At 38.2% G+C, this 25,619-nt stretch overlaps 1 protein-coding gene across 1 annotated transcript; it reads left to right on the top strand.

The window, feature by feature from the left end:
• The first annotated feature begins 762 nt into the window (after window positions 1-762).
• On the top strand, window positions 763-24,165 carry ATIC (5-aminoimidazole-4-carboxamide ribonucleotide formyltransferase/IMP cyclohydrolase). The gene is given in 17 exon segments (XM_032479924.1): window positions 763-922; window positions 1,209-1,335; window positions 4,091-4,167; window positions 4,939-5,005; window positions 7,065-7,153; window positions 7,453-7,517; window positions 7,519-7,605; window positions 7,935-8,091; window positions 9,905-10,030; window positions 10,878-10,985; window positions 11,796-11,881; window positions 12,933-13,022; window positions 15,375-15,503; window positions 20,656-20,748; window positions 21,956-22,138; window positions 23,472-23,627; window positions 23,935-24,165. Coding segments are annotated over 17 exon segments (1,779 nt in total). The 5' UTR covers window positions 763-903; the 3' UTR covers window positions 24,055-24,165.
• The last annotated feature ends 1,454 nt before the right edge of the window (window positions 24,166-25,619 follow it).

Genomic DNA, 25,619 nt, shown 5'->3' with positions numbered 1-25,619 from the left:
AGCCCTTGATTCTAACAGATAGGTATTCATTTTGGGGATTAGAGACCAGAAGAAAAACAGAAATAAATAACATGTGGTAAGAAAAGACTTCTTTCTGCACTTGTGAGCCCAAGACTAAGAACAAAAGATAGGCAGTGCTATTATAATTCTAATAAGGAACATTTTTGAAAGATTTCTGAAGACAGCAGCATGTATATATTTTGTGGCAAAGGTGTTATTTTCAAAAATTTCGAAATGAATGTGTTCAGTTTTGCTTTCCATGTTTTTTAACGAATTGAGAAAGGTATTTCAGGCTATTTTATAAGGTGGAACCCAAAACTCAAATGAATGTCAATTTGACTTCGTTTTGCCTCTAATATGAGAACTGTGGAGTCAGTCACTTAATCTTTAGGACCTCCTTTAATTTTTAAAAAATATATTAAAACAGGAGGAAGTAAGGCAGCTGATTTCTACTTTTCTACCTTTGCCGCTCTACGAGCTTTTCCTTGTGTTTCTCAGTTTTCTCTGCCAGGGCTTTTAACACTTTAATGTGCGTTGCAGCCTCTGGGGACAGGCTGCCATGGGCAACTGGTATTTGATCCTGAGGCCTGGGGCGGCCACATTTTGAGGGCAGGGACAAATCGCTCCCGGAGTATGAGACTGGAGGCGGTGACCCTCCCCAGTTCCGGGTGTGAGAAGCCAGCTGCAGCCCCAGCCCGCTTTCCCTTACAGCCCTGAGGCTCCAATTTAGCGTCTGAAATTGAACAGGGGTGGGGCGGGGGCGGGGCGGATCATGTGACGACTCAGGTGACCTCGGGCCCGCCCCGTGTCCTCCTCGCGCGGATTTGGGCCCCGCCGCCTGTCTCTGCACGTGGCGCCGCGGCTTTCGTGCCCCCGCGTCCCCGCACCCCGCCGCCTGCAGCCATGGCGCCCGGCCAGCTCGGTGAGTGCCTCGGCACCCGGTCCCCGCGGCGCCCTCAGCCCGGCCATAGCGGCAGCCGGGCGGGAACTGCGGGCCCGGTCTGGGTGGGGGGCTGCGCGGCGGTCTGCGAGGCCCCGGCCGGCTGCAGGGCGGCCTGCTGGCGGCTGACCCCGCCCCGGGTCACAGTCTGGGTAGTCTGGGCCGTGAGATTAGTGACTGCTCTCCCCTAACTGCCCACCGCCCCGCCCCCCGGGCCCTGAAGAACATAATGTGTATTGAGAATGATGAAAAATGTCTTCTGTTTCAGCCTTGTTTAGTGTCTCTGACAAAACCGGCCTTGTGGAATTTGCCAGGAACTTAGCTTCTGTTGGTTTGAATCTGATCGCTTCTGGAGGGACTGCAAAAGCTCTCAGAGATGCTGGTCTGGCAGTCAGGTAAGGCACAACTTACTTTTTAAGTTAAATCCAGTCAGAACGTAGGATGAGGACATTAACCATAAAGTAATGTATTCCAGGCACGGAGTAAAATACGTTATTTACTCCTCCCAATAATGCTGTGAGGTTGGTACGCTACTTAACCCCTTCACAGAAGAGGAAAGTGAGGCTCGGAGAAATTTAATAACTTCTGTTCAAGTTTACAAAGTAAGAAGTAGGACTAGGGGCTGGGACCTCCGGAGTTCTCATTTCAGAGCTCCCGCCCTCTGCTCCTTAGCCCTGCCTATAACATTAATTTAGGTGGGCTATTTGTTGTGCAAGAGGGAAGTTATTTGCATGATGCATGTGATCTGTTTTGACTGGCTCTTTAGTTAAACTGTTGACATCATTAAAATTCAACTCTTAAGATTCAACCTCTCTTCCCTTAGCCTCTCTGGTAACTATTTGAATGCAGCAAATCTGCATTCCCTCATCCACAAACTGTTCCCTGGCTAAGTGATTGGAGGAAGAAATGTGCAAAGGTGAATCAGGCTGCCAGTCCTGCCCCCATGGAGCTAGCAATCTGATGGGAGAGGGAGTAACTACTGAAAGAGACTTCATAGGACAGCTGTGAACTGCACTGAGAGTTCAGAGGGAGGACATACCCACCCCTGAAATATATTTTAGAAAAGGAGTGAAAAATCTGTCTGCTTTTTTGCCATGTGGACAATTTTGCTACTTGCCTTCTGGATCCATGTAGAGAGAGATTCTTACCTTTTTCCTTTAGTAATCCTGCCCTGTGTGGGTGGTATACAGCTTCCCTAAATTTGACAAGTTCATATGGCAAGAATGCTTTACTTTTATTTATTAAATAAGTGCTTTATATTTTCCAAAGTCTTGCATCTTTTCTCTGATGTGGTTCTCATAGGAACTCTGTAAGAATCTTGGAAGGACAGGGTGACTTTCTGAAAAGCAGTGAGGTGAGAATCCAATAATCCAGAATCTAGACTGCTTTTTCCATTGGACCATGATGAGTCCTATTGTCATTGGACCCTTCTAATTAAGCTAAGTCCTCTCCTGTAGCCTTCCTCTCTCTCCCCAACCAAACTTTGTATTATGAAAATATTTCAGATATAATCGAAAGTAGAAAAGTATGAGCCCTTATATTGCAAATCCGTCCCCCCTTTTAAATACTTTTCTATTCTTCAGTCTTGTTTGATCTGTGCCTCTACCCACTCCTCCCTCACCCCATTGTGGCTCTTTTCTTTTTTTAATTGGAAATGTAAATATGTTTCTTTCCTATTAAAGTGAGACTGTTTGCATTTATGTATGTATGTATGTATGTATGTATGTATGTATGTATGTATGTATGTATTAACTCATGTCATTCTTAGAATAAGTTTTTGGTGTTAGGTAGTATTATCCCTGTTTAATAAATAGGAAACTGAGGCACAAGGAAGTTAAGTAACTTGCTCATGATCACACTTCTTCCATAGCTGGTAAAAGGCAGAGCCAAGATTTTACTCCAGGAAGTTAACTTTGAAGTGTGAGGTCAACTGAGAGAATTTAATTGGTGGGCATTCAGAGAATTAAGCATTAAGGCAGAGGACATTCAGAGAATCATTCCAACTGCATGTTACATACAGATTCTTAAACATAAAGGAGTAGCTAGCATGCTTCTTAATTCCCCCCAAATGGTTGTTAATTCTAAGAGATCTACCTTCTCTGTTTTTAGTGATTGTTCTCAGTTGGAGAAACTGGGTTTTATTTCTTGAATTCCAGGAAAGGGAATTTTGAATTAGAACCATGCCACCTGTTTCTTACTTTACATTGGAACTATGTATGCTCTTAGTCAAACACCAGTCGTTTGCAAATGGCCCTCCCTAATAGGAGAATCTACTCAGAAAATTCTGTATCCTCTGGAATTTAATGCTTTAATTTAATTTTATTAATTTTTTTTACTATAAAGGCAATATATATTGATTGTAGAAAATATAAAGAAGGTGGTAAAAATGGCTTACAGTTCTGTTCAACACGTTGATGTGTTTCCTTCCAGTGTTTTTATAAGTATATTCTTTATTTCATAGCTTATACTAAAGACAGATAGTTTCACTTCTTACTTTTTTTTCATTTAACATAGTAATGCAGGTTTTTTAAAATTTGCTTGTAAAGTCTCTCAGAGAGAGGGTTCAGGTCAGTTTGGTGCTATGGATCAATATTTAAATGCTGTCTTATTTGACCTTTTGTCATTTTGCGATTATTTTTTCCAGCTTACTTTTTAGTGTGTGTAAAAAATCTTTAACATTTACACCGATCCATCAATTTTGTTTAATGCTTTGAAAGCACTCCTCATGTATTTAATTTTGGTATTACTATGATTTTCTTTTAAAGTATTCAAACTTTTGATTCATTGGGAATTTATTTTTGCATAGTGTTAACCAGTTATACCAATATCAGCACCACTTTAACAGTCTTGTATTGCCCACTCATTTGCTTTGCTGTCTTTGTTTGTTTAATCATAAAACTAAATTCTTGCTTTTACTTTAGTCTGGTTCTGAGATAAGAATATTTTTTATACTTCGTTGTATGTTGCCAGATTACTTCTCAGTTGAATTTATTCCTTAATAATATTTCATTAATGTGGCTTATGACTCATTTTCTGAATTCTGAAAATCCAGGCTCTTAAAAAAATGTTGGAAGATGCTTTGGAATAGTGTAAAATGTACTATGACAGTTCAGCAGAAGCAGTAGCAATATTCTGTTTATCTGTTTTCAGAGATGTCTCTGAGCTAACAGGATTTCCTGAAATGTTAGGGGGGCGTGTGAAGACCTTACATCCTGCAGTCCATGCTGGTAAGTGGTTGATACCTTCCATTTAAAACAATCTGGGGTTTTCAGTTACTTTCTGTAATAAATGAGGAAAAAGGCAGGTCATAAGCTCAAAAAAAATTCTCCGTGAGGTTATATTGGTTTTGTCAGATTTGCTGCTAAAGTTCATAACACATTAGAGCCTGTTTAAAATCTGGTTTGCCTTATTACTTGATGAATTCCTCTGTTTGCTGCTAGTCCTGACCGGATAACTAGTTTAGAGTATGACATTTCCTGTTGGAGTTGATGAAAATATTTAGATTTTAGAGTGAAAAATTTTTTATGATGATTCAAACTGAGAATAAAGCATCACAGTGTAACTGATTTTCAAAGAAATTCTTTCAAAATGCTTTACTTCTTTTCATTCATCTGAGACAATGACTCGCGTAACAACCAAAATGAAGAGGAACAGATTTATTGCTAACTTCCTGGTTATGGTAAAATTCAGCAGAATGAAAGGCTGCAAGGCTAAGAACCATCACACTAGCCATTTACTTATGGGGGTACATGGGGTGATGGAACTGGCAGCAGTTACGTGAAAATTCCTTTTATGTTTTGTTACTCAAGAAAAGCAGACCAGGAACTGATGCAAACAGTTTTTAAATATACCCACTAATCTTAATTTTGTACTGTGTGTTTGGTATTCTTAATCAGGCAGTGCCAGAGGCTTTAACTTGATTGATGGGACCACATTGGAAAGAAGTGCCTTATTCTTACTTGTTTTTGGAACCTAATACTTTAACTTTGTTAAATTAGGAATCTTGGCTCGTAGTATCCCAGAAGATAGTGCTGACATGGCCAGACTTGATTTCAATCTTATAAGGTAAAAATTTGAAGTTGAACTTTTAATACATTAAGGATCAAAGACAAAGAGACCAAACCTACTGTCCCTTCTTAAAGGTCAAGGTTAGCATTAGGTTTAGTTTCCTCATGACTCACCGTAAACGTTTATTGGGGACCTTCTGTGTGATGTGGTACATAGGTAAACATTTGGATTTTGCCAAATTTATATCACCAAGATACATAATTATGCTTAAAAAGCCTTTGTTTTTTTAGGAAGTTATGATCTAAATTGTAGTACACACAAGTAACTTAGTTATTTGCAAAAAGATACTCACTGTTTTTTTTTTAATATGTACATATAACAGCTTTATTTGGATATAATCCACATGCCATATAATTCCCCAGTTGAAAATAGATAATTCAGTAGTATTTAGTATGTTTAGAGTTGTGTAGTTATCAATCACCATAGTCAATATTCAGACATATTCATCATCCCACCCCCCACCCCAGTTGTACCCACTAACTTTCATTCTTCATTTCCCCCAGCACCTGAGACATCCACCACTTTATTGTCTGTCTCCATGGATTTATACTGAACATTGTATAACAGTGGGATTATAATATCTGGTCCCTTGTGATCAGCTTCTTAGCACATTTTCAGGGTTCATCCATATTATAGCATAGATTAGTATTTTATTTTTTTATTACTGAAAAGTAACCTATTATATGGCTATACCCCTATTTACTTATTAGTTCATCAGTTGATGGATATTTGGATCGTTTCCACTTTGGTATGTTATGAATAATGCAGCAATGGGCACGCACGTACAAGTTTTGTGTGGACATACATTTTCACTTCTCTTGGGTATATACCTGGGAATGGCATTCCTTGGTCATCTGGTAACCATTTAACCTTTTGAGGAGCTGCCAGACTGTTTTCCACAGTGCTTCGTCAGTTTACATTTCCCGCAGCAGTGTACAAAGGTTCTGACTTCTCTGACATTTGTTACTGATTTTTTTTTGATTCTAGCCATCCTGGTGGATGTGCTGTGGTATCTCACTGTGATTATGATTTGCATTTCCTAATGATGTTGAGCATCTTTTCATATGCTTATTGGTCATTTGTATACCTTTGGAGAAATGTCTTTTTATGTCTGCACGTTTCAATTGAGTTATTTATCTATTATTTTTGAGTTATAAGAATTCATTTTATCCCATTCTGTGGGTTGTTTGCTTTCTTCATAAAAGGATACTCCTTTGACTGTCATAAAAGTTTAGATTTTGGTGATCTCCAACTTAATCTGTTTTTTCTTTTGTTGCTTGTGTTTTTGGTCTTCTATCTAAGAAGCCATTGCAAAATCCAAGATAATGAAGATTTATGCCTGTGTTTTCTTATTTAAGAGTTTCTTAGTTTTAGCTCTTAATGCTTAGGTCTTTGATTCCTTTTAAGTTACTTTTTACGTATGGGTGTGAGTTGGGGGTCCAACTTTACTCTTTCATATGGGCTATCCAGTTGTCCCAGCACGATTTGTTGAAAAGACCATTCTTTCCCCCAAAGTATTCGCTTGGCCTTCCTGCTACCATTATTGCACATGGCCTCTGTGAAGAGAAAACAAATATTTCACCCTAGGAATGACCGATCATTTTTCATTATTATACACAGTCGATTGGAAATAGAATATAAAATCCAGCATCCTAGATAATAGTGATCACATTCCAAAATGAGGATGTTATCTGTAGTCTTGTATTTTGTGTTTCTGTTTAATTTTTTAAAAACCTTTGATGACTTGATAGTATAATGAGTAGCTGAGATCACCCAAATAGCAACATTGCAGTCTGGTTTAGAGGGAATCATGTGTCTCATTTGCTGGCTGCAACCACTCCTGTTTACCTGTGCTCTTGGAACAGTAGGAGATCCTGACATTTTCAACATGACTTTTCAAATGTCAGGCTCACAGTTATGTTTGAGGTCTTTAGGGGTTTTGGTCTTGTTAATAGCTGCTGACGTATTTTGGTCATGTTAATAGCTACTGACTGACACATATAAACCACATACGTTTTTGAGTTTTTAGTGACAGCTAAATTCCTCTTTGTTTTAGAGTTGTCGTTTGTAATCTGTATCCCTTTGCGAAGACAGTGGCTTCTCCGGATGTAACTGTTGAAGAGGCTGTGGAGCAAATTGACATTGGTGAGTTAGAAAAGTGGCATTTGAAGACTGCCGAAGGAGAGGGCTGTTCACATTGTAAATGAGGTTACATTTTGATGTTCACTATCGAGGGAGCAGAATATAGTTACTGCTCCCAGACTATGTTCTGGGATGACTGTCATTCATTCATCTATACTTTCTAAGTTTTTTCTTTGTAGAGTCTCATCTGGGTGACTTTTATTTTTAAAGGCAAGAATTATAATGGAAGTATGTGTACAATGACTTTATTTGAAAGAGGTTAAACTGATACAAAAATACAAATCATCTTTTGTTATTCAAAGGTGGAGTAACCCTGCTGAGAGCGGCAGCCAAAAACCACGCTCGAGTGACAGTAGTGTGTGAACCTGGAGGACTACGTGGCCGTGTCCACAGAGATGCAGGGCTCCGACAGCAAGGACACATCTTTGGAGACAAGACGCCAGTTAGCCTTAAAGGTGAGGATGGACTTTTATCCAGTGCAGTGTTTACAAAACCGAATGGTGCTCAGGTCTCACCATGTTACACCACCAAGGCTCTGCTTGGACCTGCTGTCCTTTTGTTATAAATACAGAAATCAAGTGTTAGAGAGGTATTCTTTCCAAAAGATTGGAAGAGAAATGCAAAGGGAATAATTCATCATGCTATTTAGTAGTATTTGGTGTCTTTCCTGCACAGGCATGTGTGCAGGGTGAAGGGTATAATTTAATATATACTACTTAGAACTATTTATACTTAATTTTGGAAAATACTGCAGATATTTAACCAAACTTAACTCTTTTTGTAGGCTTTCACTCATACGGCACAATATGATGAAGCAATTTCAGAGTACTTCAGGAAAGAGTATAGTAAAGGAATATCTCAGATGCCCTTGAGATATGGAATGAACCCTCATCAAACCCCTGCCCAGTTATACACGCTGAAGCCCAGGCTTCCCATCACAGGTAAAGGCCGAGTCTTCCACAGCACGGATTGCTGTGTCTGGGTGTGTGTGTCTTTCTGTTGTTACCAGAGGTGGTTCACATTTAGAAGATAAAATAAATTACATAGTACCTCTTAGAGTTGCCTGAAGTTTGAGATGCCAGTGGGACTTGTGGACAAAAAATAACCGAGATAATCTGGGGTTCTGGAGAGAGGTCAAGTTGGAGATACAGATTGGGATGTCTTTGGCTTGTAGGTGGTTTTGAAGATGTAGGGCTGGATGGGATGGTCTAGATTTTGTAGAAGATGGTCAGGACCAAGCCTTGAGATGGCCATCGAGGAACCATCAGAGGAAAACCAGATTGGAAAACCTGTAGAGTATCAGCCGGTTGGAATGCTGCTGAGAGCAGTGGCTGTTTGCTTTGGGAATGTTGCAAGACGCGGTTCGCTTGGAATGATGGACCTGGAAGCCCAGTTGAAATGGGCCAATGTGAGGTTAGGAAATTAGAATTATAAAGTTAATTTTTTGAGCAGAGACATTAATCAGGACTTAAGAGTTTGTAGAGTTAAGAAAGGGTTTTCCAGCTTTTTGTTCAGTTTTGTTGTAGATGGAGTATTAGCGTGCCTCCTGCTCCTTGTTGTGGGTGTGGAGGCCTTTGAGGGGGAGGTGTTGGCGGGGTGGCAAGCGCAGCACGCAGCCCAGTGCTCTTCGTAGCGGGAGGATGCGGGCTGGGTGCTCCCCTCTGCTCTTTCCTTCTGTCACCAGCCCAGGCTGAGGAGGACAGGGAGCAGTGCGAGTTTGAGAAGCACTTGAAATACTCTTTACTCCTCACATTCAGTGGTGCAGCGTATTTTATTACTAGTACTGTCGCCTCATGTATTTTGAATGTTTTCTAATACTACCCAGCCCTCACACTCAGCCTAGAGTGTGTGCATGTGAGTGTGAGTGATCTTAACGACTGGTTTTCTTATGATTGGAAACAAGAGAAGAGCCCTATTTGTTTCAGATATTTAATCACTGATAACATTCCAAGTACCTAGAACAGTGCCTAACATCATAGTAGGCACTCAGTGTTTGGCAATGTTTTGCTTTTAAAAGCGTCTGCTATCCAGGATAACACAAAAGAAATGAAATTATGGAGTTGTTTTTAGTTAGTGGCCCACTATTTTGTCTGTGTTGAACTTTTAAGTGTTTATTCAGAAAAGATTTTAGCTTCTAAAAAACCCATTGTTAAGAAAAGAGTGAAAGACTGAAGTTGTGGTCTCCATTTTAACTGCGTTTCAACCTTATGCTGAGCCTGCCGAGTCTGCTATAAAAGAATAAAAACCCTATACATATTTTTTCCCCTCCATCTCTCCCATCCACAGCTCTTGATTTAATTTGTAATATTATTTCTTAAAATGGCAAGATTTCAGCTTAAATTTTATACTGTAGTTGCCACGATTGTTTGATCTTAGTTCTGTACTGAAGTAGATCCCTGATGATCACTAGTCTCGTCATGCTTTGTCCTAATCCTGAATTCTTACTGGATTTGGTCCTCTAGTGGTGTGTGTGCACATGTGTGTGTTCCTGCATTTAGGTGGTGCGTGTGTGTGTTTTGGCAAGATGGGCTCAGGCTCGGGTACTTTATTCACTGGTCTCATCCAGTTCTTACATATTTGTGTAAATTTGTTTGCCTCTTTATTGTACTTTACTTAAAACATATTTGTGCAGTCTTGATAGATAGATAGATAGATAGATAGATAGATAGATACTTGTTTATTTTCTAGGGAATGTACATATGTCTGATCTTACTGACTCTGCTTGTTAATGTGTGTGTATATTTTTGCATGTAGTTCTAAATGGAGCCCCTGGTTTTATAAACTTGTGTGATGCTTTGAATGCCTGGCAGCTGGTAAAGGAACTCAAAGAAGCTTTAGGCATTCCAGCTGCCGCCTCTTTCAAACACGTCAGCCCAGCAGGTAAAACATTGCACTCTGGGATTCTCTGAAACTGTTCACAATGCACTTTTTAAAGTTTTTGGAAATTTGGCAAGACTCAATAGCAAATTTAGACATTCTATGAAGTCTGAAACCACTTTTGTTGGTAACAATATCAGTGTAGTAATATAATAAAATCTGATAACAATAACATATGCACATGTATTATTTGCACATATATAACGTGTAACAGTATGAAATACAAAGGCGAAGTGATAGTTTTTTGTGTGTGGTGGAAACATGTTGTAGAAAGTACAAGTGATACTGCTTAATGCAGTATGACTGAGGTAAATATTTGTCCCTATGGTTGAAATGTAACTGAGTAGACATAAAGAAGTTGTTCTTGTGACACTTTGTCTCTTTTTATGGCCCTTGTATGAGAGACCTTTTTGCTTCTATGTTTAAGTCATCTTTACAGCTTACTTATTTATATCACCTACTCGTTGTTCAACAATTAGATGCTTTTTGGATGTTAAAACAATGGGAGTGGCAGGGAAATGAATGGTGTGTGGTATCAAGCCAGACAGAGAGTAATGAAGTAAGGTAGCTTCATACCTGCGCCTGGTGCGGACAGAGGGGACTCTGTTCAGAAGCCAGAGAAGAGACTCCTCCCTCGTCACCCTCCCCTGTAAATATATTTTTGGCACTTACTTAGCTGGTGAAACGGCATTTTGTTTAACTTGGCACAGGCACTAGAAGTTATGATACATAGGCGGCACGGGCACTAGAAGTTATGATACATAGGCTAGATGACCAGAAAAATGTTGTCTTGATTTAGGAATTGACAATAACTTGAGAAATTTGGTTTGTTTATGGTTTTCCATACCAGGCGCTGCTGTTGGAATTCCACTCAGTGAAGATGAAGCCAGAGTCTGCATGGTCTATGATCTGTACAAAACCCTCACACCCATATCCACTGCATATGCAAGAGCAAGAGGTCAGAAGAATAATACTGTGGTTTTTTTTTTTAAATGAGAGAAAAGGCAATATTTTATTTTAAAGTAGTGATATCTTTTGTTTTATTCTAAGATTTCAAATTATTTTGCTTTTTACTAGTACTTTAGAATGACTATGAGACTTCGGAATAAATTTGTTTATAAAAAGAATATTTTAATGTAATAAGAAGTACAATTGGCATTTGGTGCATGAAGTTGCAGATGGGGCTATTAAATGCATTTGTGTTGCTTACTTTATGACTAAACTTGTATATGGTTATTTAACTGCATTGAATTTGGTTAAAGTTATATTTTATGTAATTCAGAAATACCTAATTTATGAGTTTAACAACCTGTGAATATTATTGTAATGTTAAAGGGAGATTGAGAAACTTGTTTACCTGCTACAACAGGGGTTAGCAAACTGGCTCGTGGGCTAAGTCCAGCCCACCTCCTGTCTCTGTAAATACAGTGATTGGAATAGGGTCGCATCCCTTTGTTGAGGTATTGTCGGTGGCTGATTTCTAACCACAACCTCAGAGTGGGAATAGGGGCCATGTGGCTGCAAGGCTTAGAAAATATTTACTGTGGATTCCTTTACAGAAAAAGCTTGCCGAATACTGCTTTAGAAGGTGAAATTAAAGAATATTTCTTGCTGATTATTTCAGTTAAACAGCCAACTAATTTGTTGTTTAAATCTTATGTAAGCGGTGAAGTTAGATCTTGTATGATCACACTGGAGTCTTTTAAACATCTTTTTCGTTTGTAAGGGTAACCTGTGATAAATAACACATTTTAATGTTTCTTTTCAGGGGCCGATAGGATGTCTTCCTTTGGTGACTTTGTTGCGTTATCTGATGTTTGTGATGTCCCTACTGCCAAAATTATCTCCCGGGAGGTTCGTGGACATTTTGTCTTGCTCTGCACATAACTGAGTAGAGCTTTATTTGTTGATCGTGTTCATTGAAACTATAACCTGTAATACTGGTATTTGGTTATTACGATAAAATTTGATATATTTATTAATTCTTTTGAATTTTCTATTGATTATTAGCTTTTTTCCCCTTGGTGTTAGCAATCATTATCTTAACGCCAAAGTTACCGTTTCTGAAGAGCAGAGATGTCATCTTGGATAGTGATGTAGTTCTGAACCTGACTGTAAACCTTATTAGATCTCTGATGAAAGGGACTAGGCGATGGGGGAAATGATAAGCTACTCTGAAAAACTAACCCCTATCAATTGGGTACCAAACAAGCATGCCAGAAAGATGGAGGTGGGGAGATAAAAAGAAAAAAAAAGGGATAGTATCTCAGATAGCTTCGAGAGAAACAAATAGCATTTAGGGGTAACAGGCCCTGTGGCTTCACAATATTTGGTTTCTTTAAGGACTCTTACCGCCACCCCGTACCACCCCCAGCTCAGCGGCGCTGCTGTGCTGTGTTGTAGTTCCAGCACAAGGCTTTGGAGGATGAGCTGTGACTTTTGTACCTTTAGCTGTAATATGTTAAATCTCCCATTTTCTCTGACCAGTTCTCCTGCCGTTGAGGGACCTGCTTTGCCTCGGGTCATTTAGCCAGGTTCCGGCAGAGCCAGGACTGGAACGCGCTCTTTCTAGTTCAGAACCACACTCTGTGGTCAGAATACTAAAAAAATCATTATTCTTTCTAGGGTATATGTATTGCAGTGAATCACTCATATATTCTTAGTTGAAATTGAAACAAATAAACAAAAGGACAGCCAGTGAGCTAAGACCAGCTGTAGAAAGCTGTATTCTAGCTTAGACTTCCCTTTTCCAAGTGCAGTGTTTGTTATCTCGTGGATGTATTATCTAGGAGAGGCAGAAACCAGAATGCTCCTACATTATTTATGACAGGTGATTGCCTCTTGATTGTTTAAGACGTGTTCTCCAATTTTTTAAACAGAAATTAATATTTGATACATAATATAGGTGTCTGATGGTATTGTTGCCCCGGGATATGAAGACGAAGCTTTGAAAATACTTTGTAAAAAGAAAAATGGTAACTACTGTGTTCTTCAGGTCAGTGCATTTCATGTTTGAAACAGTAACTTGCTCTCTTAGTTTGTCTCCTTTTTTCCCCATATTGAATCTTTCCTTTTTGCAGACACTCTTCTAATTTATCCTTCTTTACTACAGTTTCTTTATCCTTAATCCTGCAGGATTTTTTTTTTAATTTAATAAACTGTATTTTGGTCAGGGGAAGAGGGAGGAGAAAAAAGCCACTGACTCCACTCCTCTTAACAATCTTACCCTAATTTCAATTAAAAAAAATACATTTACATGGTTTCCTATTCAAAAAGTATTAAAGGTTATTTGATGAAAAAAAAATCTCTCCATCCTTTCCTTCGGCCACTCTGTTACCTTTCTAAAAAGTAACTAACTAACTAAGTAACTAACTAACTAACTAAGTAACTAAATAAATAAATAAATAAAGTAATAAAGTAACATTTTCTATTTCTTGCTCATCTTTCCTGAAATACATAGTCTGTACATACTTAGCAAATATTTGCATATGCATTTCTTCTTTTTTTCCCTCCCCACTGACACAAATGCACACTGCTTCACCATCGTGGAACTTGTCCCATGTCTGTGCTTCTTATCTAGCCGGTCACCAATCTTGACACACCTTGCAGGGGATCAGCTGGGGGAAAGTCCTGAGAGTGAAATGAGGACTGAGTCACAGGCTGTGCATATTGGTAATTTTGACTGATAGATGCTGCCTCCTGCTAAGCTTGTATGACCGATTTTATGTCTTGATGGGAATGTGTAAGGGTGCCTGTTTCCTAACACCCTGTAAGCATTGAGTTTTTTAAACTTTTTCATTTTAGCAGTAAGACGGATCAAAACGGCATCTTACTATAGTTTTAATTTCTCACTGTGTGTGGGGTGAATATCTTTTTCACATTTAAAAGCATTTTTACTCCCCTTTTATGAACTGTGCAGCCATATTCTTTCCCTGTTTTTCTAAATAGATTATTGAGTTCTTTCTTTAACTGATTTTTACCAGCTCTTATATGTTAGGGAAATTCGCCCATAGTCTAGGATCATACATGGATAAAGCAAACAGTTATTTGAATTGAAAATGAAAACTCGTAATACTGTCTTTCAGAAGATATTGGTGTAAAAGAAATCTGTGGAATCCAAACTCCGTATAATGGAAGTTCTCACACTTCATTTTTAGATACCAGTAATTGTATGGTTCATGGTAGAGTGCATGTCAGTTTTTCAAGGAAAGAAGAAAAAAAATACCACATTAAATATAATACTTTTTCTTAAAGGTACTTGACAGAAAGTTTCACCAGTTAGCTGCCACTGTATTCTTCACTCTTAATCAAGTGTTTAGAGTAGTACGTACTTCTGGCTATTAGCAGTTACTTGTAGCATCATGGAGAATGTTTTCCAAACCCTGAGCTCATGATCATGACCTCTGCAGCACCTGGCAGTATCTTGTTTGAGGGTGTCAGAAGAATACAGGGCTTCCTCAACGTTTTAATTATTTGAGAGTTGGGCTGAGTTCAGCACATTGACACATAATTACAACTTATCCCTCTTCCTGGCTAGTGACAAGTTTCTTTTTGACATCAGTTAATAGGGCACATCTCAACTTAAGAAAATTTACAATACAAAGGGAAAAGGACCATCTTAGAATTTAGGAAAATGCAGATTAAGTGAAATTAGTATGAGTGCTTGCTTATAAATTACAGACATCAGTGCTTTCTAAGTCAAAGATCATGCAGAGGATAAATGAAGAAATACTGTCAAGTTTCAAAAGATACCTAGGGAGAGAGTGGTCTTATGCAGACTATTCCCATGTCTTAGTATCTTTTCAGATCAGAATCTGGGAGAGGAATAGAGCAAAGAATGACATATTCCCTTTAAAATAACAAAGACATAGATTACAAATCCTGTTTTCCCTTTTTTAACTTCTTAATCCAAGTCTTAGCTAAGTATTTGTAATAGATTTTTAGGAAGGAAAGAAAATTAGAATTTAATTTTAGTGCCACTGCCTGTTTTTTCTTTTTCTTTTTTTTTTTAGCATATCTGTTTTATCTGCTGTTATTTAAAAAGAACTGTGTAGGTAGTGCTTTCAATTACTGAAACCAGAAATGCTCTATTGGAATCATTGGTTTTAATATGTTTAAGTTACAAAACTCTGTTGAGCTATAAAACCTGTAAAAATTGTTTGGAGTAAAATATTGGTGCCTGGCCATTCTGTTACAGCCATACTGAAATGATCTTACACATGCTTAAGTTAGAAAACATGCGTATAGCCTTGCTTGTAATGAAATATCTTGTGCACAAATTAAGTGAAAAATGTTGAGAGATGTAGACATACTTCTTAACTCTTTTTTACTCTTGTAATTTATTTAGATGGACCAATCTTACAAACCGGATGAAAACGAAGTTCGAACTCTCTTTGGTCTTCGTTTAAGCCAGAAGAGAAATAATGGTGTCATCGACAGGTCATTATTTAGCAACGTTGTTACCAAGAATAAGGATGTAAGTTTGAAAATAGCTGAACTGAATACTAGTAATTAAGTAGATATGTTTTTAATATTTATAAGCTTATGCATTTATTAAGGCCCATATTTAAAAGTGGTTGATGTGCAAACAGCTTGCTTATCTTTGAGTTGTCAAGTAAATTTGAGAGCTTAAAAAAATGAATAAAAGACCATATTAGAAGCTTCTGTGCATATATAATTATGTAGAGTTATTTATCTTCAACACTATATAAATGGGATCATGTGTTTTATAATTCTGTTCTTTAGCTTACCTTTTTTCCATGCACTGAGCTACAAATGTGTTTCTGTATCCATGAATGTAGACCCACATCTTCATCTGAAAGGCCACATGGCAATCCATGTACTACGATGGATATTTAGATTGGTTTTCCATTTTCAATGCTATGATTTTCATGTAGTTATGATTTTGATCTTGTGCTACTTGTCATTTTTTAGGACATATTCCTAAGATAATAAAGGTGATTTTTTTTATATAAATCATATCATTTAATATACACAATATCCTCTGGGTGGGGCATGACTACTGTCATCTCTATAGTAAAAATCACAAAATTGTGACATAGAGGACAGTTAAGGAATTTGCCGAAGGTTACACAATAAAGAAATGGATGAGCTGGTACTTATTTTTCCCTTAATTGGGAACCCAGTTTAAAGGATATTTTTGCTGGATGTAATGTTAGCTATACTTTTTTTTTCAGTTCTTCAGCTGTGTAACTGACAACATTGTTTTCTGGTCTTACCTGCTGGTATGCCTGGTGATTTTGATCGAATGCTGGGCGTTGGATACTGATGAAATAAAAATTGATTATTTTAAGGCAAGACAAGAAAAATTTAAACATAAAACTTACCTTCTGCCCTTTGGCCTTCACCTTCTCATGTAGTATACATTGTGTATCTGCATTTTGCATTAACCAGACCTGCCCAAGGGCAGAAATACCTGCTTAATCATAAAGATCAATTTTTCTTCTTCTGGTGCCAGCCATGCAGCTCCTTACATGCCAACAGTCCTTTCTCAGTCCTGTGAGGGATCACGATGACCCACCACGTGCCTTGTACGTTCAGGCATCTTTGACAGACTTTATGTACAACACTGATATATTATTTCCCTTAAAGGTAGCAATTGGTACAGAGCAGACCAGTCAGACAACGTGGGGAGATTCTGAGCCACACTTAATGCAAGTTTTTAGCCTAAATAATTAACTATTACTAACTATATTACTTCTGTTCTTCTTGTTTTATGAGATTATTGTTTCTTGCATTACCAAATGTGCGATTGAGCATTCAGTAAAAATAATAAGCGATTGACCAAGTATATCATTCTATAAGATCAATGATTATAATAGTATAACTGTATGTACGAGAAGAAGCAATGGGAGGGAGACATTCCTTGGACCATGACAGACTAGTAGGATGGCTGTCCGGAGGTTTTTGGTTACTGATAACAGGGTGTAGTCCAATAATAGCAAATTGAATGGACTGTGAACGAAATCCTTGCCTGAACTGAATGAGTATTCCTAGCACCATGGGACAAATTAGTCATGAACTGCCTCCTAAGCTTGCTTGAAATTAAGACTGAAAGGGAGGAGATTATAAATAAAGAATGTCACCCACCAGCCAGTTCTACAAGAATCAGGTCTTTAGCCACTGCTGCCACTGGAAGGAATTCAGGGTGAAAGTCAGAACGAGATACTTTGCTCTGGGAAAATTGACAGAACTGGCCCTGAGCTAGTTAGATATTTTCAGGAGATTTTGTAAACCCAGTTTCTTGCATCTTCCCATACTTAGAAAAATCACTAAAACCATTAACTGAGATACCTGTTGCTCTTGAATAGCAGTAACCTTTTACCAAGATGCGTGCTGATTGCATGTACCCCTTCACCAAAACCAAGTAATATCGCCTCCCACCTTATGTGTTTGGAACAGTCCTCAGAGCTCTCTGAGAGACTGCCTCCTGGGTTATAATCCTCAGGTTGCCTCAAATAGAATTTCCATTTCTTCTGTAGGTTGACTATTGTCTGCAATATGAAAGAAAATTAGAGAGATCTTGAGGGTCCGGATGGTGTCTTTTTCCCTCCATAGAGTTGACTTGTACTTTGGGCAGGCAGGTGTCTTCATCCTGGCAGGAACTGAGCTGATTTGATTGGGCTTCGGTCTTTGGGAGGACTGGTCTGTTTGTGATTCACCCTGTTCTGCTGAGAGCATCGAGTGTCTGCTAGTGTCTCTTCCCTGGTGTGTTCCTTCGTCCTTCCTGCAGGACATGCCAGAGCCAGTCTCTGCTTGTTTACCTCTCAGTTACTGCCTTGCAACTTGGAAAATGCCTTGAGAGGAAAAGCATAGTCATACTCATTCTTCTGCTTCCCTTGTCTCTGTGGGTCTTCTCCCAGGGTGCTTGATATTTTAGTAGCTCTGTGTTCAGCTTTTCTTTTTGTTCCTAGAAAAGGATTAATCTCTTAACAAGTTATTTGTTGTAACAGAAGTGGAAAATGAGGAGTTGCTTTTGTCCCCAGGTCTCAGTCCTGAGGCTTTAAGTAGATTCGCTGAAAAGAAGCTTTGAAGTCTTTATCAGGATAGTTTTGTTAATAAACACATAGTGATTAAAACATGATCTTTGTTGATTTATTGGATATTCTTTCATTTTTATCTTTGAAACTTAATGTTACCCCCAAGTAAAGGAACAAGTAGGAATCATATGTAGAAATAACAGTCTTTTGGGGTCCATTCCTTTGGTCGAGGCCATGAGGTGCTAGGGTAGCAGTGTTACTTTAAGCAGCTCACTCACAGTAAACAAGGCTTTTTCTTTTTTTTATATTTTATTAACCTGGTTGGTTAATGTATCTTTAAAAATACTGTAAGGGTATTGACCTAGATTCCAGGATACCCAAGCTGACGACTGTGCCCACCTACTGAGACCCTTACTTTTTGTAAGTTATCCTTGTAGTTTTATAGCTATTGGACTAATTAATAATTCAGTAGAATTTGATAGGTTTTTTGCCTCTGGCTGTGCTAGCTTGGATTTTTTTCTTTTTTTTACAAGGATAGATGTTGGGATTTTAATTTTTTACCTGAGTTCTCTACTTGTTCATATGTATTTTTAATAGAAATTTGGAAATCTAAGGATGAGAATGATGGTTTTTATCTTCCTTTATATTCTCTCCCCTCCCTTCTTTTAAAGCATATTTTTGTTAACATTCTGACCTCAAAAATAATCAGATTGTACTGTTAGATATAGAATAGTTTCAGTCCTGAGAAAGTGGGAGAAATGTGTATTAAATATTAATAAGCATACTTGAATTTTTTCCTTTTCCATTTTTCTTGAATAATGTTTCAGTTTGTTTTAATTATTTGTGCCATGTTTATAAAACTGGATTCCCTCACTCCCACCGCTTGACATGTCTCATATTCCTTGATCCTAACTCAGTATACCAGGGTTATATTTGAAGATAGATGTCTAGGAAGTCTAGCTTTTGTTATTAATCTTTTTTAGAACCCAAGGAATAAAATGCATAGTTGGTGACTCTAAAGGGCAGCTGTAGATAGGAAAGTGTATACTACATCAGTAGTACCTTAGAATAATAAATTCTTAAAACATTCTTACAGTAGTTTTTAATTAAGCTTTTAATTTTGAGTTAAAAAAATAAAAACTGTAGATACATGTGCAGTTTTGAGAGTTCTCACATACCCTTTACCCCACTTCCCCTAATGGCAATGTCTTGCAAAAACGACATATAGTATCAAAGCCTTGATATCAACATTGATAAAGTCAAGACACAGAGTATTTCCATCACCACAAGGAGGCTCTGTTGCCTTTTATAGCCATACTCACTTCCTTCCTGTCTCCACCCCCTTGGTAACCTTGGGCAGCTACTAATCTGTTCCCCTTTCTGTAACTTTCATTTATTGTACATTCATGAACAGATCTTTCTGAGAACGTAAGTTTTCATTTCTCTGCTCTAGACTCCTAGTGTATTTGCTGGGTGTTAGGTGGTATCATAGTTGGGTATTTAGTTTTTTAACAAATTGCCAAACTGTTTTCCAAAAGAAGCTGTGCCATTTTATATTTTATGCCAGCAGTGTATAAGTGGTCCAGTTTCTCTGCATCCTTACCAGCTTTTGGTGTTGTCACTTTCTTTTTAGATATGCATGTAGCAGTATCTCATGGTTTTAATTTGCATTTCCTCATGCCTAGTGATGGATATTTTTTCATGTGTTTATTTGCCATCTGAATATCCTTTTTTTTCTGGAAATGTCTATTGCCCATTTTCTAATTAGATTTTTGTTGTCACTGAGTTTTGAGAGGTCTTTACATATGTTAGACACTAGTGCTTTGTTGGATTTGTGGTTTTGCAAATATTTTCTCCGAGTCTGTGGCTTGTCTTTTTATCCTCTTAATACAAGATGTTTCGAAGAGCAGAAGTTTTAATTTTGATGAAGTCTGATTTGTCAATTTTTTCAGTGAACTGATTTATCAGTTAGCTGCTGTTTACATCTTTTGTTCACATAGATCGTTATCCTTTTCAATTTGTATTTGCTCTTTATATTAAAAAATAGTGACATTTTTAGCTATAACAGTTGTTTCATTCCATTTGAACTGGTAGTTAATAATGCATTTTTGAATAGTTTCTACTTAGAATATTTTAGGCAAAGCAGAAAATGATCCTAATTTGATTTTCCCTGAACAGCTTTGGCTGTGTGTACATCACAGTTGTTTGTAATGTCTGTAAAAATTATTGTTTTTTTCTGAACATAAATTTTATCACATCTCCTGTTATTTGTTGGCATTATGGTAGTGAAAATACTGTTTGTCAGTTGTGAAGCGGTTAAGGTATTTCATATCTAGTGTGATATGTAAACAGGCTTAAGCTAAAGTTGCTGCAGAATGGTTTCTGTCTGAGTCTATGGCGTACTAAACATTATGCAGAGTTCTTTGACAAATATGTTAAATATTGATTCTTTCAGTAAAACATAATAGTGTCTCCTACAAACGGTTAACTTCACTCCATCATTTGAGAGATATAACTGTATTATAGGTCTATTACAATAAATGACATGAAAGATGCTTAAAGTTAAGTAAGTTAAGCCAAAAAAAAATAAAAGAACCCGATGTGATTTACCATTCTGTATTTTTTCAGTTGCCGGAATCTGCGCTCAGAGACCTCATTGTAGCCACCATTGCTGTCAAGTATACTCAGTCTAACTCTGTGTGCTATGCCAAGAACGGGCAGGTAACCAAGCCATCACGTTCACCTTAGGGAGGGAACTGTTGTTTTACAAAATGATAAGCAAAAATCCATCTGCCTCAGGTACTGGACTGCTTGAAATGGAAAATTTGCCAGGTTTTTCTCTTCTGGGTTTGTCAGTGTTTACTCAGTGATAAGTATCTTTGGAACCAAGTATTAAAACTGGTCATATTGCATCTTGCCTAGAATGAATTGACATGTTTCTGATTAGCAGGACTCTAATAGCTTCTGGGAAACTAGTTTATTCAGTGCCCCCCTCCCCCAACACACACACACTCTCTCTCTCTCCCTCCCCCCCATCGGTAGTATTTCTGGTACAGAGGGAGTAGAAGGGTACTGCCACCCGCTAACCCATACTTTTGCAGTTTGTAGGGTATTTTTATATTTCTAATGTTATTTTACCAAGAATCCGTAGACTAGGAGCTAACATGGTCTTTTAAAATCAAGTTCACTGAGGCATAGTGTGTATACAGTAAAATTCACCCCTTTTAAGTGTAGAGTTTGTGCAGTTTTCACAGATGGTATAGTTGTTTGACCACTATCACAATCAAGATACTACATCTCTTGCTGTCTGATGTTAAGCTGGGTATTTAAGTTCTTTCCTAGTGCACGGAAAGGACTGAACCGCCCATCACTGGGCCTCTCCTAGCTCCAGGGTCAAGCTGGTTTTGCCATAGCTTCAGCACCACTGCAAAGCCCTTTCTCTTCATAGCGTCTTGAGCTTCTCTCTACTGTTAAATTATTTGGCCGATAAGTGGGAGGGGCCCTTCCGGTGGATGTTAATCAGCATGTCACCTGGAAGACCCTTCCAAATACAGTTTTAGTGATTGCCAACTTTCGAATGATTGCTAATCTGTAATAACGAAAACCTGGGAGATTGTGGCTGTTGATCTAATAAATTGTTCCAGTGAGACCATGCTTCACTACTGATGTCCAGAAGTTCTAGAAACTTCTAGGGTATTAATTAATAGCCATACTTCAGATGTCACTGAAGAGGTAAAACATAAACAGTAAAAACATGTTACCTTTACCTTTTTAATGACTTAAAAATTATTTTATTTCACTTATTTCGGCCTGATCCCTCCCCCCTCCCCCCACAAAATCGATAGATTTAGGGGAATACACACAGAAGATCCATTGAGAAAAATATGTTTTGGGGAGAGGAATTCCTTTTAATGTCCATGTTCTTCAGGTTATTGGCATCGGAGCAGGACAGCAGTCTCGGATACACTGCACCCGCCTTGCAGGGGATAAGGCAAACTATTGGTGGCTTAGGCATCACCCACAAGTGCTGTCAATGAAGTTTAAAACTGGAGTGAAGAGAGCAGAAATCTCCAATGCCATTGATCAATACGTAACTGGGACCATCGGCGAGGTAAAAGGGCTGGGTATGGGTGGAGTGTATTAGTATGTTCACCCTTTGGCTTCATCACTGCAAAGAGAAAAGCTGTTTTGCTTAACATTCTAGACTGTCTAAAATTACCAATCTAAACTTCCAACTCATTTACCTTTCTTTGTAATTCTTTATTCTTTTCTGACACCACAAACCATCTAAATTATAAACATTCGTTTAGTTTTGCATATTTGCTCCTCCCCTGTTGATTGTAAGCTTTGATGGCAGGGGCTGGTTTTCACCCATCCTGGGTGTCCGTCACTGTGCAAGGTGTGATGCTTGCTGTGTGATAGGCGTGTATTCAGCATTGCATACAGATACCTGATAGCAGGTAACCGGTGTCTTTCTTCTCCTCCCACATTTTCTGCAAGCTCCATTTATTAACAATTCAATTTATTTTTTGTTACATTTCATGTTCTTTAATGTCTTCTGCTCTGAAGAAAGTATGTGGGCTCATTAAAATTGCAGGTGTTAGATAGCCTGTCAAAAGAATTGGATTTACCCCAGTTTCTGGAAATAGAAATGCTTAACAGGTACTGGATGCAAAACAAAAAGAAGAAGCCTGATAATCAAAAGCTTGGTGGTCTTCTGAGGGGGAAGTCAACTATACAGGGCTGTCCATTCAGGGACAGGAATCTGGGACATAATCAGCAGGGGTCATTGGAGAGTGTGCCTTGTAACCAGGAAGTGCTTAAAATGGCTGTTTTTTTTTTTTTTTAACTTTAATACTTGGTTTTTCTGCTTGATATTACACAGCAGATTCTGCCATAAGTCCTGGAAGAGGACTTGTATGTGTGAATAAGAATAAAAGTACATTCTTTTTTTTTTTTAAGTACATTCCATAAGCTAAAAAAAGATCACCCCAAATATTTGTACTTTTTAAAAATGGGAATGCTATGAATCATGTTTTGATTTGTCTATAAAACTGACTATACTTGAGACTAATTATTGTAGAAGTGTAGTTCTAGAACAACCATCATTTGTTTCCTTGCTTGCTTTGATAATGGGGAGTATAAAGCAGTAGATTTAACTAAGGCAGAGATTAAAGAACAAAATATATCTGGAATAAACTGACTTAGAAGTAAATGGTACAGTCTTTATTTGATATACTTTGAATGGATTTTCTTCCTTAATGAAATGTTAGAAAGCATCAAAAAACAGGTTCTAGAAATACGAACTTGAATGTAGATGAGTCATTATTTGTAATTAAGGTGTCCTAGGGAAAATGCCTAAGTGTCTTCTGGCATTCGGATTTGCATCAGGTAGTACTAAGGAAAGTGTCCAAACCTGTCTCTCCCTTCTGCCCTCCTCCCAGGATGAAGATTTGGTGAAGTGGAAGGCACTGTTTGAGGAGGTCCCTGAGTTATTAACTGAAGCAGAGAAGAAGGACTGGGTTGACAAACTTAATGAAGTTTCCATCAGCTCTGATGCTTTCTTTCCTTTCAGGGACAATGTAGACAGAGCCAAGAGGGTAAGTGTGTGGTTGGTGTGTGTCAGTGTAGATCTGGTCATTACTAGAAACTATTTCAGAAATCCTGCTTCTGATTCAGTTCTCTGAGTTACAGTACGTCTCCAGGCTGTGGTGATGTGCTAGTGATAGATCAGCAATTATTCTGACTTCTTCGTTTGATATATGGATAACCCAAACCCCATTATTCTGCTCTTTTGATTGAGTGAGTCAGTCTGCAGTGTGAATTATTTATGGGAGGTAGGGGGTTGATTCTGGCATGTTTGGGCCAGAACCGTGTTTGGAGAGTCTGTCTCTGTCTTGCCCTCAGAGTGGCGTGGCCTACATCGCTGCTCCGTCCGGTTCCGCCGCCGACAAGGTCGTGATCGAGGCTTGCGATGAGCTGGGAATAATCCTCGCTCACACGAACCTTCGGCTCTTCCATCACTGACTCCGTCACACATTATTTTATACCCTGCCTACGTGTAGGTGAAAAATCATGTACGGAATTTTGAAAATACCTCTTTAAAAGAATAAAGCATTAAATTTTAATAATCTTGGATCCATAGTGTCTGGTAGTTGTATTTACTTTGTCTCAGCTCTAGGCTCTTTAGTTTGACAAACCTTACACAGAATTATTTGTGTGTAAGAAATACAGGTGCATCCCTGCCTCCTGGAGCTCAGCTCATCCCCAAACATTACCTGTGTGAGCATCTAAAAATCATCAAGTAAACCAGAGACAGTGAGCAGCCCCCGCAGCAGGTGGTACAAGCCTCGTAAAGTCCCTCTAGTTTCCTCATAGGTGATTCTGCTCATGCAGAGTGTTTTCTAATCCCAGTTCTAAAAGACTTGGTTGATTACCTTCTAAACAACAGCAAATTATAACCAGTGGACTGGAACCTTCAGGGGAATTATATCCTCAGTTGACCTGATAAAAGGATGCTGCTGGTACTGACTTCTCCCTCTGTGTTAAGTCAGATGTTTCCCACAATTTCAGCAAGCCCTTCATGTCCCCTCTGGGGCTACATAAAAAAAAAATATTTAAAAGGTCTAAGTGTTTCATCTGTGAATTTTTGTCAGTTAATCTAAAAGTAACTAAAAAATGATTTTTAAAGGAATATTTTTACTCTTTAAAATATATGACCACATCTATCTGTTGAAGAGGGCCAAGAAGTATGACACCCCAGTAGCAATAAGCATACCTAATGCTAAGATCTTGGTTTCTAATACCATTCTCTAATAAAAGGGTCCAGGACTCCCTGGAATAGTAGCTTACTCTGGACTGGGGCAGGAAACAAAAGATAAACTGCCTGGAGCATCTTATAGTGCCAGAAAGTAAGGAAGCACTTATAAAACACCAAAAACAAGGAAGTATGTCAAAGACGTAGGGCAGGAGCCAACTGAAAGAGCCTCCAGTGGCCAAAGCTGGAACAGTTTAAGCACTACAAAATAATGTGGTGTTGGATTATAACCCAGAATATAAAATAACCGAGTTTTTCCTGGTGTAAATGATTGAGTAAATAAATGGAGAATAAATCTCCCATGCAGAAGAATTCTAAGTAATTTATACAGATACTCCACCTTCAAAGAGGTGAGCATAACTCCCCACCTCTTAGATGTGGGCTCTGAATGGTGACTTTCCTTGGCTATACATAAAATTCTGAGTTCTAAGTTCTTCAGTATTTTGAAAACCTACTCCATTGTTTGATTGCATCCATTATTGTATTTAAAATCTGAGGTGAATGTGGTTTTTGTTTCTTGACAGGATACTTGCTCTAATTCTCTTTGATGTTTTCAAACTTCTATAATGTGTCTGTGGGTTTCTCCTTATTTCTCCTTGTTGGCACTCTGTGGGCCCTTCCAATCGGAGGTTTTGGGGTTTTTTTTTTTTTTTTTTTTTTTTTAAGTTCTGGGAAATCTTGTAATTTCTTCTTCTAGTATTTCCTCTGCTCCATTTTTTCTTTCTGAAGAATTTTTTTTCACCCAAATGTTAGCATTTCTAATACAATTTCTACA

This window comes from Camelus ferus, chromosome 5 (assembly GCF_009834535.1).
Source record: "Camelus ferus isolate YT-003-E chromosome 5, BCGSAC_Cfer_1.0, whole genome shotgun sequence".
NCBI lineage: Eukaryota > Metazoa > Chordata > Mammalia > Artiodactyla > Camelidae > Camelus > Camelus ferus.
The sequence above is the reverse complement of the archived record's forward strand: the minus strand, read 5'-3'. Positions and strand labels throughout refer to the sequence as shown.